Source organism: Cannabis sativa, chromosome 2, assembly GCF_029168945.1.
Source record: "Cannabis sativa cultivar Pink pepper isolate KNU-18-1 chromosome 2, ASM2916894v1, whole genome shotgun sequence".
Lineage (NCBI taxonomy): Eukaryota > Viridiplantae > Streptophyta > Magnoliopsida > Rosales > Cannabaceae > Cannabis > Cannabis sativa.
In genome coordinates, this window is record NC_083602.1 from 6036150 (window position 1) to 6053883 (window position 17734).

Below are 17734 nucleotides of genomic sequence, written 5' to 3' on the forward strand. Positions count from 1 at the left end.
TAAAGTTATACATTTGTTAGGTTTTTATAGGGAGATAAAGAGATTAGAAGGATTTTTATCCATTTTGTTTATTTGTATTTTTAGATTAATTGGTTTAAACAAATTAGTATGTAGCATAAACTTATTGAGGTCAATATTTAGAAAATAGGTTCACAATTTTGGGTTTTTTTTTATGTAGTTACAACAAAAACTAAGTTGAAATAGATATTATTATAGAAAGATGTTTTGTTCTCCTCTATATAAAAAAGAAGTTTGGATTGTGACATTGAGGACCATAGAAGTGTACAATGTTAGTTTAGAGTCAACGTAATTAAATAACTAAGTTGTTGTAGAGGTGGTTCTTAATTTCAATGTTGTTTTTCTTTTTCTTTTTATTTGAATGTTCAATGTTGGTTTTTGAAGGATATATAGATGCATATAACCTTCATTTTAGAACTAACTTTATTTAATTATTGTACCGCATTAATGTCTTTGGTATGCATATAGCAATTTACATATGAAAAAACATATAAATGTATAGAAAATGTATATTATAAAGTTGGTTTTTATTTAATTTTTTAATTATTGTACCACACATCAATTCACATAAATATGTCATATGGACATAGTTAAGTATTTGTTGAAATTAAAAAACATTACATACTGTTATCCAGATTTTTGCTTACTTAACGTGGCATGCTTACGTTAACAATATTAGTACCATGCGACAATACAGTTCACCAACAAGGAAGTTAAGTCAGCACCTTAGCCAACGGGGATCCCGACACTCAAACGGGATGACAAGTGACAGACCAGTCACCTTAAGCCCACCAGCCTCTGGACAGTGCAAGGCTGGCCAGCTTGCTTCCTGCAGGTGCCTAGCCAGTCAGGATTGGACCTGGCAGGATTTTGGTGCGCAAACTTACATGTGGACTACAAGTTAGATTGCGAATTAGGCCTTAAAAACCCAATAAAATAGATAAGAAAAAAAAGACCTATGTTTAAGGAGCATTTTAGTCTTTTATATTTAATTAATTTAATATATAAATATCTACTTATTTTCTTTGTAAATTAGGGTTTAAGCTCTCCTATTTAAAGAGTTTTAACTCAACCCTAAAGACCCTAAGTCATTAATCTCTCTAAGTCTCATTTAAGCCGTCAAAGTTCTAAGTCTAACTCACTCTCTCTCTCTCTCTCTCTCTCTCTCTCTCTCTCTCTCTCTCTCTCTCACACACACACACACACTAGAGCATTCCTCAACACTTGAGATTTGATATTTTAATTCTCACTTTGTAACCTTAAGAGAGTTATATCAGATCCCACCTATAGTGATCTGAATAGTGTTATCTCTCGGTATCAATACAACTAAAAAGAGAGTAGGTCATTACCCGGTAACTAAAAGGGCCAAACCTCTATAAAAATTCATGTCTCTTTTTACTTTCTAGTTATAATTGTATAACACGTGGCAAGCATCAGTTTAATATGACTTCGCTGTCGGTTGGCCACTTTTTGAGGTCAACAGTTTGGTGCTTTCATTAAGAGAAAGTTGATATCATATTTGATCAAATGTCATGGTTAACATGAGAAGAACTCCCGTTGCACCATCTGCATTTTTGGGTCTTCCTCAAGACCCACAGACTGCAGATCCTGATGTCCATGTTCCAGCCACGATTGGAATTCCCATGGACACTGCAGATGTGGTCAATCCTGCTACCACGTCAGGTACTACAAATCTGACATCTACAGTTGGCAAGAGTGACACGAACATCCTGGTGGATCTGAACAGCAGGCCTTTGCCTCCGAGTGAGGACCTTCCACTGACGCCTCCCACTGAAGGAAGGACCCTTGGGGAACAGTCTCAGGAACAACAACCGGACCTCGTCCCCGATACTATGCAGGAGACACGAGACCAGGAGTTGGCGAGCTCAAAATTTCTAAATCTTATTTCAAAATTTCAAGTGATGAGCTCAAAATTTTGCGTTCTTAACTTTCTGTTATGCTACAAACTTTAATGCACAAATTAGTAGTAGTTGTCTGTAAATACTACAAGAAAATTATCTTATCTCAATGATTCAAAACCCACGAGATAGACCTATCTTAACAGTTATCAACTGTCGAGGATCTGATCGTCAAGATAGAGGTAATGACCAATCTCAGCACTTGGGAACTGCCGGGATAGGGTACCCTATCTCAGTAGTTTTACCTTGAATCGCCGAGATAGGTTTTCCATCATCTCACAATTTTGAGCAATCTCGATACTTAGAACTGCCAAGATAGATATCAGTCTCGACGGTCACCTTTTGAACCGCTGAGATTGCTACCTTTCTCGACACTAAAAAACCATTGAGATAAGTTAATTACGACAGGTTTTTAACAACCTCCGTAATTAATTTTAGTAGGGATAAAAGATAATTTTAATATTTAAAAACTTTTTCCTGCATCGATATTCACAGTATATGCAAAGATATGTTGTAGTAAAATATTATCCAATAAAATTCATAATATATCACTTTTCATAGGTTTTGTAAATGGTTATAAGTATGACAACTACAATTAATTCTAACTATAAACCTAGCTAAGATTATACTTGCTAGCAAAAAAAAAAAAAAAACCAATAGTAAAACTATGCTGGAAAATACTCATTATAGTAATCCGCCCATTCTTCATACACAGTGTTAATATCATCAATTGTTATTCGATCTTACCATCACACTGCAACATAAGTGTATAAATCAAATTCAAACTTTATGTTAGTTTCTTAATAATTTAAAATTGATTAAATTTAGAACAATATATTAATTACGTGTTTTGAAAAATATTTATTTGAATATTTTGTAATAGTTAAATTTTTTATTAGCTGCATGATTTAAAGATCGCACATAATGTTATTAGGTTGCCTAAAAATCTACATATATATAATATGTATTTATATTTGATTTATATATTAAAGAAATAATCAAATGAAGTACTTATCAATTTTAGCCTCATACTTTATTGAAAACTAAATTATGCTCTTATTCTACTCGGGTCATTATTATTATTGGTCCAATTAATTAGGGGTCTTTTCAATATTATACCTAAAATTGATTTTATTTATAAAAATACCTTTAAGAAAATTATTTGCACAAATACCGATTGCCACGTCAGCATAAATACCGAAATATAAAATAATTACCGAAAATTGAAAAAAATAAAAAAATCTCGCTTCCAGAAATTTTAGTGTTTTGCAAATTTTAAAAAAAGCAACCTTTTGGTTGCTTTTGATGTAAATAATATATCAATTAGTTACTTTTTATTAGAAAAAAATTAATTCAAGATAATTTTTTTCTCATACACATTTGGTTGTTTATTTTGATCAGACAACTTTAAAATTAATATATATAATAATTTTCATATTGTAACTAATTCTATTATGTTTTAGATACTATTTGGTAACTTTATAAGTTTTTTTATTAACATATTAAATTCTTTTTATTAAATAAATTTATTATTAGTATACTATATTTTAACTTTTAAATACAAAATAATAAAAGACTTTAAGTTAAGTTATGATGTTACTTGATATGTTAAAGTTTATTAAATTTTAAATTTTATTACTTTTTGTTACAAAATATAAAAAAGGAACAAAAAAGTTTCTTTTAAAACATACTAAAATGTAAGAGAGATATCTAAATGTTAGAGGAAAAATAAAAAAAACTAAGAGAAATAATAAATTTAGAGAAAAAGAATAATAAAAAAATAATAATAAATGAAGAAGATTTTTTCAAAAAAACAAATTAATAAATAAATGAAGAAGATAATAATGTCAGAAAAAGAAGAAGTAAACAAAAAGGAAAAAAAAAGTAAAAAGATAAATATTGGAGGAGACTTATAATTTCTTGTTTAGATTTTAAATTATAGTGTGTTATTTTGTTGTTTAAGAAACCTTAGTCTAACTTTTAATTTTAGTCATTTTTTTTGTAGCAGAAAAATATATGCTTCTAACATGTCAAAATGATCACTTTAAAAAATAGATTATAATAGTGTAATTTTTGTGTCCAAATAATAAATTGCGTGGCTGAAAAAACTTTTGAAATAAAAAAAAATAAAGAAAGTGAGAATAATAACAATTTGTGTCGTTTATTCACATAATTTTTTTTTTTAAAAAAAAAAAAATCTGATTGTATATCAACTAGGAGAGTCAATAAAATGTAAAAGAAAAACATATGGTTAACTTTTAATTTTAGTAGGCGTGTAGCGGTATTGAAAACAATAAAATGGTCTAAGAAAATTTCATAAATACAATTCACGTTGATACATATAATTATTTTTTTCTAAAACTACTAATTAGATTAAAAAACAAAAAAGAATGTAAAATAATAATAAAAAAAAGAATAGAATGTAAAAAAAAAAAAAAATATTTGATCAACCTAGTTTACTGTTATTTTGAAAAAATAAGATTTTTATTAAAAAAAAAAAAAAAAAAAAAAGCTACCGTCTAGAAAAAAAAAAAAAAAAAAAAAAAAAAGGCATGTAGGCAGAGTTTAAGAGAGAGAAGCAATAAATATACATTGGTATACCTATAAAAAAGAAATGCCTAAATTGTGAGTATTAAAATAGGTAAGGGTAAATTCTTAAATAATTTAATAATAATAGTTATTGGTGCAAATATTTCAATTAATTATGGGGTTCCATATAATTTAATGTAATAACTTTTAGAAAGTATCGCTAATCAATCACAAAGTAACACATCTAAATGTGCTAGGCACCACTGGTGCCTAATAACAATGCTCAATAATTAATTGTTGTGGTTAATTAATTAAATGACACGGCCTTTTCTGATTGGTTTGACAGGAAATTGGACAACAAATTTTGACAGGGGATCCAACTCCCTAGCTACTCTAAAACGTGATAGTTAGTTACTTACATCAAATCTAAACTAACATTGTACATTTTTATTCTATGGTGGTTATTAATTGAAAAACAACCTTATAATTAGCCTGTTCACAGTATCAAAGATAAGATTAATTGGTCTTTGTTGTGGTTTTACACCAGCTCATATACAACCAAAATAGCCCATTTCCTAGTTAGGCATAACAATTTACAGATCAAAATCTATTAATAGAAAATCCTTCTATTTTTCTTATAAAAACTAGAAAAATATACCTCTATTCAATTCAAATATTCCCAAGCAGAATATAAAACACATTTCTAAACTACATTTAGAAAGAATAAGAGGAAAGAAAAACACTTCTAAAATGGCTAACAAAACTGTCAATATTCGAGCCCTTTCGATGATGTTGGTCGTGCTACTCGTTGGGGCATTTTTTCAAACAGGCGAGGCGCTTTCGGATTGCGGTAAGGGGTGCATGCCTGTGTGCTTAGCAGAGAGGGGTGCAACTATTCCAATGTGTGAGATAGCTTGTGAGGACTATTGTAGGCAAATATCTGCAGAAGATTCAAACTTTGGGTTTAGTGATATTGGACTTGGAATTTTTAAAGATGGTGGTCATTAAAGATTGACTTCTATACTTCATTTATTGTTATTTGTTGTAATAAATCATTCATATACAAATAATATTTATTCTACATATTCAATTGTTGATGTATGGCATGGTACTAACTAATCAAACTCAAGAATGAGTGTTACAACCACGACACCATCTCTCTCTAATAATAACAAATAAAGCTTAAGCCGGATCATATAGGGATAGTATTGTCAAATAAGGTCTCAATGTTTGTATAAAACTTTGTATTTATTATTAAATAGAACTTGGTATTAAACTCAAACCGTGTATACTAGGAATGACAAATGGGCCGGGTCGGTGACCCGCCCTGACCTAGTAGAACTTTGACCCCTCGCCCCGTTAGCACTCTTGAACTGAGGCGGGTCAGACCCGACCTGAACTAATCGGGGCGGACTTGACCCGACCCGACCTAATCCAAATATTTATTTATTTTTTTAAAAAAATAATTGTATGTTCTTTAGCATAAAAAAGACAAATGTCTAAAAAAATAAACTAATTCTAATATTTTTTATTATAATTAAAAATTAATTAGTAATTTTTTATTTCTTAGAAAAAAAGACTAATTAAAATAATATTTGTGTTTTATCAAATATTATACTTAAAACATTATTCTAAAAAAATAAACTTCGAAAAAAGCTCTATCTATATTTTGAGTTGAGTTAAATTGAAGTTCAAATATCAATTACACTCGTATTACTAATAACAAAGTATATTAATAATAAAAACTAACAATGAAAAAATATATATTTTAATCATCAAGATCAACTACATAAACTTCTTAAGAAAAAGTATTAATAATAAAAGTTTATTTATTTCATAAATTACAAAAATTAAATAATTAAGTACCATTGAGGTTTAAAATTATTATCTTTGTAATGACTACATATTTAGACATAAAAATTAGTAGCTCATTAGTGATTTAGTTACTATTTATGTTACATATGTGCATTAGTACTATAAGATCTATTGTCAGACATAAGTATTTGTAATATAATTTTTCATTTATAAAAATTTTATTGTACTTTAAGTATGCCGTGTATATTAATTGTAAATTTTAATATTTTTAAGTTTTGTACCCGGTGACGGTGGAATCTCACGATTTGGTAAATAGAATCACATAGATATGGTTGAATATCTTGGTTTTAACAAGACAAATTATTTAGATATTTAGAATGTTGGAGTTGAGCAGAGTTATGAGTTTTGACAATTTTACTCTTAAAACTCTAAGGTTACTTCCTAGGAAAGAAAATTGCATTTTAGTCTTTAGCTCTAAGATTATTATTAGTTGAGTTAGTGGGAGTTTTATAATTTCATTAAGTCTTTTATGAGCTTATTATTGTTTTAGATGAAACAAAAGAACTTAAAGACAAAAGTCAAGTTAAAGGATAATTATAAAAAAAATTCATCCTCACATTTCTTTCTCTCTTTCTTGGTCGGCCTCACCTAAAACCCAAAGGACCTGACCCTTTTTCACCCAATTCAAGGGGGGATCTCAGGTAGGTTTTGAAGTTCAAGGGGTAAGAAAGAACAAGTTGAGCCCTAACTACTTTCTTCTCTTTAAATTCTTAACCTCAAGTTGGTTTTGAGTTGAGTTTTGAGAAATTACTTCTATTAGGGTTTTGGATTGTTAGAAATTGTTTTGAGAGCTGTTTTAGAGTTGTTTTGGCTATTATTGATAAGTTTTGATGCTTGTAATGAGGTTAAACTGAGTTTGACCTTTCGAAAATAAATTTAACTGAACAATGACATTTTTCATTTGTGAGCTTTAATGATGCCATTTCTAGATGAATTGTGTTTATATTGATGTTATTATATATTCTAGAGATTTTGGTTCTCGATTTGAGGTAAAATTGAACTAGGAATAGGAATTTTTGTATTTTCTGCAGTTTAACAGTCCACCGTTTTCGTAGGCAGAACCCCAAGAAACGGTCCACAGTTTGGGGATCCGATTTACCAGATAGTGTGATTTTAGGAGCCTCAATTTTTATGTTTTCTTGATGTTTGGGGTATTTTCACGCTAATTATCAATAAGAAAACTTCTAGTTGTTAGTTGAAGTCCCCGAAAGCGAGTTAATAGGCCGCTTACCTATTTTGCATAATTGTGACTTAAGACCTCAGAATCGTTGAACAATATTTCTAATCAGGTTGGTTGGGATACTTAATTACGTAAGTGATGTAAGATTATTATAAAGGATGCACATATATATGTTGTATGCATGTGTTATGAAAGTTAAGCTATTTCTACCAACACTAGTATGTTTGATATACTTAGTGTATGTGGTATAGTATATCAAGCTAGCTCTACCAACACTAGTACACTAGTGAATCTGAGTGTATGTGGTATAGTGACTTAAACTAATCCTACTAACACTAGTATATTACAGGTACTAAGTGCATATGGTACAAAAGTTAGGAGGTTCGAACTACCCTACTAACACTAGTGCTTTAGAGGTACATAATGCATATGGTACAAAGGTTAGTAGAGCTTCAAGGGGGTACAAGCTATTTGTACTCTTGTCAAGACCGTTTGAGACTCGTACGAGTAGGACACGTGATTTTATAATAGTGAAATGAATAATTGGTTATTTCATGTATTATTTTATTTTTCTTGCTGAGTCCTTGTGACTCACAGGTGTTTAGTGGTGCAGTTAAATGCAAAAAAAAGCTAGAACAATCATGAGGTGACAGTCTTTTCCAGCAATGTACATATTGATCTTATCGGTCTGTGTGCCGAGTTGCCAGTAGTTGTTTTGGGGTGTATCTGCTGTGTATTTTGATTTCATATTTTGACTTGTTGTATATAATCTTTTTGTAAAATTTTTACAATAGGAATCACTGGAACACAGTTTTAGTGTCGTTATGATATTTGTTTTTAGTATTTTATATTAGTGAAGTTTTTAATATTATCACGAATTTTAATAATTAATTAATTTATTACTAAACTAGTTTATAAAATCACATAGTGCGTCCCAATAAATTAGGGCAATACATATAAAAATAAAAATAAACGAATAAATCACACTTACGAACCACTAACCACAAAATAATCAAATATAATGAAACAACTCATAAAACAGATACCCATAAAAACTATTTTAGAGAATAAAAAAAATCCAATACCAACACCAAAATCAATCGAATACACCATCATCAAAACACATAAAAAAAAGGGATAATTGCAGCAAAAGTCCCCAAAAACTTGAGGTTCATGCCGATTAGTCCTCAACCTCAAAAATTGGCGGTGAAAATACCCAAGGTGGACAAAGTTGTTTGTCCGTTCATACTCAGTCCGTTAGTATGACTAACGTGACACGTGGACGCACCAGATTTAATCCCCTTCTTCTTTTTTAATTTTCCCCTAAAATATAAAAGTAATACGTAAAAAAAAATTAATAAAACCTAAAAACAAAAATAAATAAAACAAATTAATTAAACTGATTTTATGAAAACAAAAGAAACAAAATCAAGTTTCATGATTTATTTCAGAAAGCAACACACGAAATCGAACCATTATCCACACCCAAAACCCTAATCACGAAATTGAACCTAAATCCCTCAAAATCGAAGGCGAACACCTTTCTCTACACAACTCTGGTGTCTAGGCTTAATCCTCTTATCCAAGCTGAAAGAGAAGTACTGTGGAAACTCCTTCAACTCCCTCAACTCTCTCCCCATTTCAACCACAAAGTAATCAAATTTGGGTTCAAAATTCTCTTTAATACTGTAACAAAACAGCTGAGGAAACCTCCTAAACATGGACACCGCTTCACGGTGAGAAAACCCAATCTTCTCCAAATACTCGATTCTGGGCAAGAATTTTTCCTCAACGGAACAGGAAAGCAAGTCAGTGTGTTTGTTCACCTCGGCTATTCCAATGCTCTGGAGAAAGTATAGAGTGGGTCTGAGCCTGTTCTTGACACTACAACCGAGCAATCTGGGCCGTCGGTTGATAACCCTTTTGAGATCGGAGCTGTTGACACGGACCTTGCGTGTGAGGAAGGTGAATACTGGTACGACGTCCGAGACCCGTGAGCATAAAACATCAGGGCACATACCCACGACGCGGCGAAACTCGATAGCTGTGAATCCGACAGTTGAGACGACGAAATCGACGGTGGATTTCATGAACCATTACTCATGAACCATTTCAATTTCTTTCACTTGTTTTATTAATTTGTTTTATTTTTTTTGTTTTAGGTTTTATTAATTTTTTTACTTATTACTTTTATATTTTAGGGGAAAATTAAAAAAGAAAAAGGGGATTAAATTTGGTGCGTCCACGTGTCACGTTAGTCATACTAACGGACTGAGTATGAACGGACAAACAACTTTGTCCACCTTGAGTATTTTCACCGCCAATTTTTAAGGTTGAGGACTAATCGGCATCAACCTCAAGTTTTTTAGGACTTTTGCCGCAATTATCCCTAAAAAAAAACTAAAAGCCAATCAAGATTAAAACCCATTACCCAGAAAAAAATAAAAAATAACTAAGAGAAAGATGAACAAAAATTACAAAGTACGCTAGCACTAGAGCAGAATACACAAAAATCAAACAATAAAAAAAATAATGAAATTAAAAACACTAATACCCATTACTATAAAAATATTGAAATTAAAAACACATATACCTATTACTATTACCAAAAAAACATAAATAAGCAACTAAATAAAAATGGCAAAAAAAAAATGTACAAATTACATACCTATTAAATTCACACGATTAAACCAATTATATTAAAATTTGTCATACATTGCTAATGTGTAGAAATAAATTATAATATATAAGATGAATGGGCTACTCCTCCATTGTCAATTAGTTTTGAGATGGAACCATACTCACCTTATCCCAAAATGGTATCAGATCCAATACAAATCGTTCCCTCTAATTTAAATACTTAAAAATACAATTATAATTTATAACCTTTTTTTAAGAAAAAAATACAACTGTCATATTTAAGTAAAACACTTTTAAAAAATCATATTAAGTGTAAATTCTCCTATTAAATTTGGATAGAAAACTAAATTTGAGAAATTTTACGATAACTGAAGAGAGAATGCGACTTTACTAGTTTATAAGACTATAGACTTGGAATAGGACAGTTCCTCTCTCCGATGGATGGGCGGGGAATAGCATTTGATACGATTTCTTATCATTCTTATCAGCCTCTCCTAATTTAGTATGTTTTCTCACTAAATTTTGAAAGTTAAGTGCAAGCTAAATGAGAGATTGCCAATTTTTTTTTTTTTTATTTATGGCTTAGATGATCCAAACTTATTTTTAAACTAGTAAACATCCCGCGCTTCGCGGCGGATGTATAAAATATTTTAAATCATATATAAAAAAATAAATTGTATATTTTAATTAAAAATAATTACTTATTAAAATTATATTACAATTTTGAATTTACTATTAAAAAATTTGTGACATAAATACTTAAAATATTAAATTTGTCGCTAATAAATATCGAAATTCAAAAAATGGTAGCATAAATCCTCATTTATGGTTTAATTTTTATTCTGATGTGTATGTTAAGTTCTGGGTTCGAATTTTATTGTGTGTTTTTAATGTTTTAGTTTTAGTGTTTTACTGGGGTTCTAATATTTGACTTTGTGTTTATGAGATATGTTTTTATTTATTTATGTATTTATTTTTATAAATTTTAAGAACTTGAAAACTTGATGTTGTTTCTATTAATTATTGGGATTGAGAGTTTGATTTTTCATACGGGAATTAAAGTTTGCATTTTTGTTTCATTGATTGAAAAATATTAGTGAAAAATTTATAGAATGAGAATTTTGAATATATGAAAATAGAATTGAAAAATAACATTTGAATCGAGAATCAAAGTTTATTGTTAATCTCCTTACAAAAAAAAAAATTATTGTTAATCTGTAAAGATAATATGACTGTAAGAAGATAATATAACTATAAAAAGATGGAAAAATTGATTTATTGTTAAGAAGATGGAAAATAGATTGATATTAATTGTTAGTGATAGATTTTTAGTAAAATCATTAAAAAAAAGCTACGGGTGTTTGCTAAGAAAAAAAGTATATAATGATGCATATTTAAAAAAGAATTGTTAGTAATTTCGAAAAAAAAAAAAAGAATTGTTAGTGATGGATAATTTAGTTTTATTATTTTAAAATAAAACATTAAAAAATCATTAAAAAAAAGCTACAGATGATTTAGTTTTATAAAAACAATAAATTTAGTATTAAGTTTGTGATATTTTGAAGTATACCATTATTTTTATTTGTTTTATTTTTTAGAAAAATAATTAGTAATTTAGTTATGATTAAAAAAAATAAATTTAGAGTGACACGTCATCGCTTTATACTTCTCCTTTATATATATATAGACTATGTGTGACAAAATTAAGAAATTGTTATAAATAGTATTAATTATGTGGATGTCTAAATCTTTTATTTATTACCATTAATGTAATCAACATTTTCTTTTTCTTAGTTTCCATTTTTCTTAGTTTCTTAATATTTGACTCTTGTATGTGTATAAATAGGAGATCACCTATTAGAATAAAACACTCAGAAAATTCTCTCTTCTCTATTTTCTTTCTCTAAATTATAATATTACATAATACTAATATTTCATAATACGTTATCAGCACGAGCCTCTAACCAAGGTATGACAATATTTTTGTTATGTGATCTCGAATTGCTTCAAAGTCATGATACACTAAATATATATATCTTTATATATTAAAAGTGCCTATGTAACGGCATTTCTTGGTTTAAGAGAATATACTTAAAAATAAAAGAATATTCTGTTAAATTTAACGATGTTAATAGGTTTGATCACTCGTTAACAAATAAATAAACCCAATAAATAAACCAAAAAATTAAACAATCTTTTTTTTTTAAATTAAAAAAAAAAATCATCTTAACCACATATCTCTCTAACAAACCGGATATTCCCAATTTTTAAAATTATTTTATTATTTTTAGTTTTCTCTAAAGATTACTTGTTAATATCGTGCTTACCGAAGATTGGGTTTCGACTCATTATCATGTTACCTCTTGTATAAATTACACATGCAATCAGAAGACAATGTCGTTTTTCACAGATTCCTCACTTTTACTACCGTCATTGGAGTAGTCCTGTAAGTTTCTTCCCTCTAATTCAACTCATTTCATATACTATTTCAGAATATGGCCTTAGTTCGAGTATCATATGATTTTCAGAAATAATGTTCGGTCGAAATAGATTCCTCACTTTTCCTACAGTCATTGGAGCAGTCCTGTAAGTTTCTTCCCTCTAATTCAACTCATTTCATATACTATTTCAGAATATGGCCTTAGTTTGGGTTTGCCGTAAACACTGTAATTGTTCTCCATTTCAGTATCTCAATTCCAGCAATGACCATGAAATTAAAGACTTCTTTCTTTGTTTTGAGGATTTAAGCATAATTCAAAATAGATGAATGCATTCTTTGCTGAATTTGGGAATATATACATATATTGACTGTAAATGAATGTTTGCTATCATTGAAGAATCTGTTACAATATGTATTTTGAGACTATATTATCGCTGGGAGATATTCTCTGGAGACTTGAGAATTCAGATCCATGAATGGCAATCAAAAACAAGAATTCTCATGTGTTCTGTGTGAAAAGAAGCTTAAGTCCCAAGAGAGTAGCTCAAATGGTCAGGCATGGAGTTTGCTCCCACAATTCTTCTGTTATATAATTTGCTTGGGAAATTTTATCTGTATATACTGCTCTGCTACTACTTAATTGGTATTGCATATATATATGTAATTATAGTACCTCACGAACAAGACTATACTTACATTCGAAAGGGTGCGACCCAAAATGCATACATGTGTTGACCATTAATACAGATAGAATAGTGTGAAGATTCTATGAATATTTAATTAATTGAATGTTGGATATATCAACCAAATTGATTTTGCACATTTCACTATGGTTATTATCATAAAAAAAAAAAAAATTAGTAACACAGATGGAGGTAAAAATGAGGAAAGGAAGCATTAATATTAATTAATTTTTACACTCTTCCATGTATGATTATTTTCACATATATTATGTTAAAAGGGTATTTTAAAAAAAAAAAAAACGAGTGCAAGAGTGTAAAAAAATTAGTAACACAGATGGAGGTAAAAATGAGGAAAGGAAGCATTAATATTAATTAATTGAATTTTCTTTGTTACTCTTCTTTTGGGTTTGTTTGTTATTCTGGGTCTGGGATGTTTGAGCTTTCTCTTGAGAAAGTTAATGCTTTTTCTGAATTATAATTTTGTGTTGAATTTTGCCCAAATACTAGCTTTGTCATTATAGGAATTTATTATTTAAGCTTCGTACTATCTTTTTAATGTAGATGGGTGCAAGAATGACCTTTGTGTGATTTTATTTACAGGGAAGAAGAAGGAAAGCCAAGTACATCACCAAGTCACAGGGTGTCAAGCATTTTCAAGTCAATTTACCTCTTTTCAGGTCAGTATATTATTCTCAAATTCACTGATGTTGTGCCATGTCTTCGGTTAGAATATTTTTGAACTTTTTGATTATATATGCTTGGTTTAGTTTAATATATGCGCATATGTGTTGGTTTTTATAAATTAATTGCTGCTACATGTATATGTAGTTTTTCTGGTATGTTATTTAACTTTTTATCCTGGTATTTGAAGTTTTATTACTTAATAATTAATTAGACAAAATTTATCTGTTATATGAAACTTTTTCATGAATCAAAGTATATATATTTCAAATTATTAGTACATTCCATAGAGTAACTTTTATATGCATGCATTTTTACACTTATCACAAGAAGCTGCATTATGTATAAAACATATTAATCAACTGATCCTTTTTGCCTCGTACTGTTTTTATTTTCTTTTCATTTAATTGGCTAACTCAAGTCTCAAGCTTCATGCCATCTCATTTAACACACACATATGTATAACCAAGTAAATATTTGAAAAACAAAAAACACACAAAAGAGGAATTAAAGCGATAAAAACAAGAGATATAAATAGATACTAATAGAATATTTATATGCATAAAACATATAGGCATTCAAAAGCTACTACCTGGTAATTAATTAATTAATTACTAATTAATAACAATAACTTGTTGCTTAATTAGAAAGTAAAATAAAGCTTGAAATTCTAAAGATATAATTAATAAGCTATATCTATTTGTATTTGGTATTTTCTTCCTTTGTGCTCTCTCTTTAATTATAATGTCCAATCTATGATTACATGACTTTTGAGTACAATAATTAAGTGTGTAAGTGTGTAGTTACTTGGAGATATCTCAATTGATTGGGTGTGTGAATGTGTGGGAGATGTATAGCGGGATGGGTTGAAATCCCCATTATAATATTTGAATAACAATGTGTATATTATAGGTTTATATACACAATTATGACATTCTTAACAATTAGTTATATAAAACATATCGTTTATAAAATAATTTACAATTAGTTACTGAATTCTTAAACAAAAACCACTAGAACTTATATAAAACTAATATTTACGTGGCTCGCCACGTAACTCTCATCTAGTATATATATATATATATATGTATATATATACTCATCTGACTGAAACACATTCAAGTTAACCATTTTTTTTAATGAATTAATATATGTCTATGCTTATATATATCTATATAGATGCTTATATATTATATATGTGTGTTGATTTGTTTATCATATTATATTGTTTAATCTTATTATCTTATTCTATATTGTACTATATTTTGTTGTATTTTTTTTTTCCAAAATTTATGTATATGTCTATTAATTTACACTTTATATTGATATAGTTTTCTCCATGGCAAACCTTTCAAAACTTGATTTTGTGGCACTTGATATTTCTGGAAAAAACTATTTGTCATGGATTCTTGATGCTGAAATCCATTTAGATGCTATGGGTCTTGGAGACACCATCAAAGATCAAAATACTGAAACAAAACAAAATAAGGCCAAGGCTATGATTTTCTTTCGCCATCATCTCCATGAGGGGTTAAAATCTGAATATTTAACCGTAAAAGATCCTCTTGTGCTTTGGCAAAATTTGAAAGAAAGATATGACCATCAAAAAACTGTCATATTGCCAAAGGCTAAGAATAATTGGTTGCACCTGAGGTTGCAAGATTTTAAATCAGTAAGTAATTATAACTCTGCAATGTTTAATATCACTTCTAAATTAATATTGTGTGGAGAAAAGGTTACTGATTATGAAATGTTAGAAAAAACATATACTACTTTTCATGCCTCTAATGTGCTCCTGCAGCAGCAATATAGAGAGCGAAATTTTAAAAAATATTCAGAATTGATTTCATGTCTTCTAGTAGCTGAGCAGAATAATGAACTTTTGATGAAAAATCATGAATCTCGCCCAACTGGGTCTGCTCCATTCCCTGAAGTGAATGCTACAATTGGTGACAATCATAATCATAGTCGTAGTCGTGATCATAATCGAAGTAATAGACGTGGTCGTGACCATAATCAAAGTCGCGGTCGTGGTGGCGATCGCGGTCGAAGCAATGTTTGGCATCGTAATGGTCAAAATAAAAATTCATATACTCCAATTAAAAGCACAACTACTGAGAACAAGGGAAAATGTCCTCAAAATAATAATCATAGAAATTCTAAAAATTTATGTTCCAGATGTGGAATAAAAGGACACTGAGCACGTGCCTGTCGTACGGCAAAACACCTTGCTGATCTTTATCAAGCATCTGTGAAAGGAAAGGAGAAAATAGAAGCAAATTTTGCCTATCAAGATGATGGTTTTCTCAAAGAGCCTTTGGATATTACGCACTTAGATGTTGTAGATTTTTTTAATGAAGATCTCATTAATAACAACATAAATATCGATAATGGAGATGGGAATGTCCACAATTAGTCACTTTTCTTTGTTATGTTTTTTTTTTATTATTATTATCATTTATTTACTTTAAGGTGTTTATTTTATTTGGCATGTTTATGTAATGAACTTTTATTATTTAAGCATTTATATTTTGAACTTATTATGTTTTTTTTTGTTAATGAAGTAATGGACATTTGTCATTCTCTACATGATTCTACAAATAATGGTGATGATATGTGTTTGGTGGATACCGCAACCACTCATACAATACTTAGAAGTGATAAATATTTTTTAAATTTATTAAGAATGAAGGCAAATGTTAATACAATATCAGGCACTGCAAATTTAATTGAAGGCTCCGGAAGAGCCATTATATTGATGCCTAGAGGAACAAAAATTATTATAGATGATGCCTTATTATCCACCAAATCAAAAAGGAATCTGTTGAGTTTCAAAGATATACGTCGTAATGGATATCATATTGAGACAATAGATGAAAATAATTTTGAATATCTTTGCATTACATCTATTGTTTCAAGAAAAAAAAAATGCATATTAGAAAAATTACCTGGTTTGTCTTCAGGTTTGTACGTTACACGTATAAGTACAATAGAAACCCATGTTATTGTGAACGAGAAGTTCACAAACCAGAAAAATTTATTTGTTATTTGGCATGACCGGTTAGGCCATCCCGGTTCAATTATGATGCGTAGAATAATAGAGAACTCACATGGTCATCCATTGAAGAACCAAAAGATTCTTTTATCCAGCGAGTTCTCATGTGCTGCTTGTTCTCAAGGAAAGTTAATCATTAAGCCCTCACTGGTAAAGGTTGGAATTGAATCCCCTGGATTTCTTGAACGAATTCAAGGCGACATATGTGGGCCTATTTGCCCACCATGTGGACCATTCAGATATTTTATGGTATTGATAGATGCATCAACTAGATGGTCACATGTTTGCTTATTATCTACTCGTAATGTAGCATTTTCAAGATTGCTTGCTCAAATAATCCGATTACGAGCACAATGCCCAGACTATGCAATCAAGACAATCTGCCTTGATAATACTGGTGAATTTACATCACAGGCTTTTAATGATTATTGTATGTCAATAGGGATAAATGTTAAATATCCTGTTGCTCATGTACATACACAAAATGGTCTAGCAGAATCATTTATTAAGCGCCTCCAATTAATCACAAGAGCATTACTTATGAGAACAAAACTCCCAATTATAGCTTGGGGACATGCTATTTTACATGCTGCGGCACTTGTACGCATTATGCCAACATCATATCACAAATTCTCCCCACTACAATTGACTTTTGGTCAGGAGCCAAATATTTCCCATCTAAGAATCTTTGGTTGTACAGTATATGTTCCGATT

General features: G+C 29.6%; 1 protein-coding gene and 2 long non-coding RNA genes across 3 annotated transcripts; 2 read left to right on the forward strand and 1 right to left on the reverse strand.

Annotated features, from left to right (window-relative positions):
* The first annotated feature begins 6584 nt into the window (after positions 1-6584).
* Positions 6585-8374, forward strand: LOC115718839 (uncharacterized). The gene is made up of 2 exons (XR_009686077.1): positions 6585-7003; positions 7871-8374. It is a non-coding gene; the product is annotated as an uncharacterized LOC115718839 (long non-coding RNA).
* A 667-nt stretch (positions 8375-9041) lies between these two features.
* Positions 9042-9611, reverse strand: LOC133034086 (transcription termination factor MTEF1, chloroplastic-like). Its single transcript, XM_061109106.1, has one exon. The coding sequence runs from the start codon at positions 9609-9611 to the stop codon at positions 9042-9044; it is 570 nt and encodes a 189-aa protein (XP_060965089.1).
* A 2587-nt stretch (positions 9612-12198) lies between these two features.
* Positions 12199-15047, forward strand: LOC133034684 (uncharacterized). Its single transcript, XR_009686076.1, has 3 exons — positions 12199-12607; positions 12690-12747; positions 13885-15047. It is a non-coding gene; the product is annotated as an uncharacterized LOC133034684 (long non-coding RNA).
* The last annotated feature ends 2687 nt before the right edge of the window (positions 15048-17734 follow it).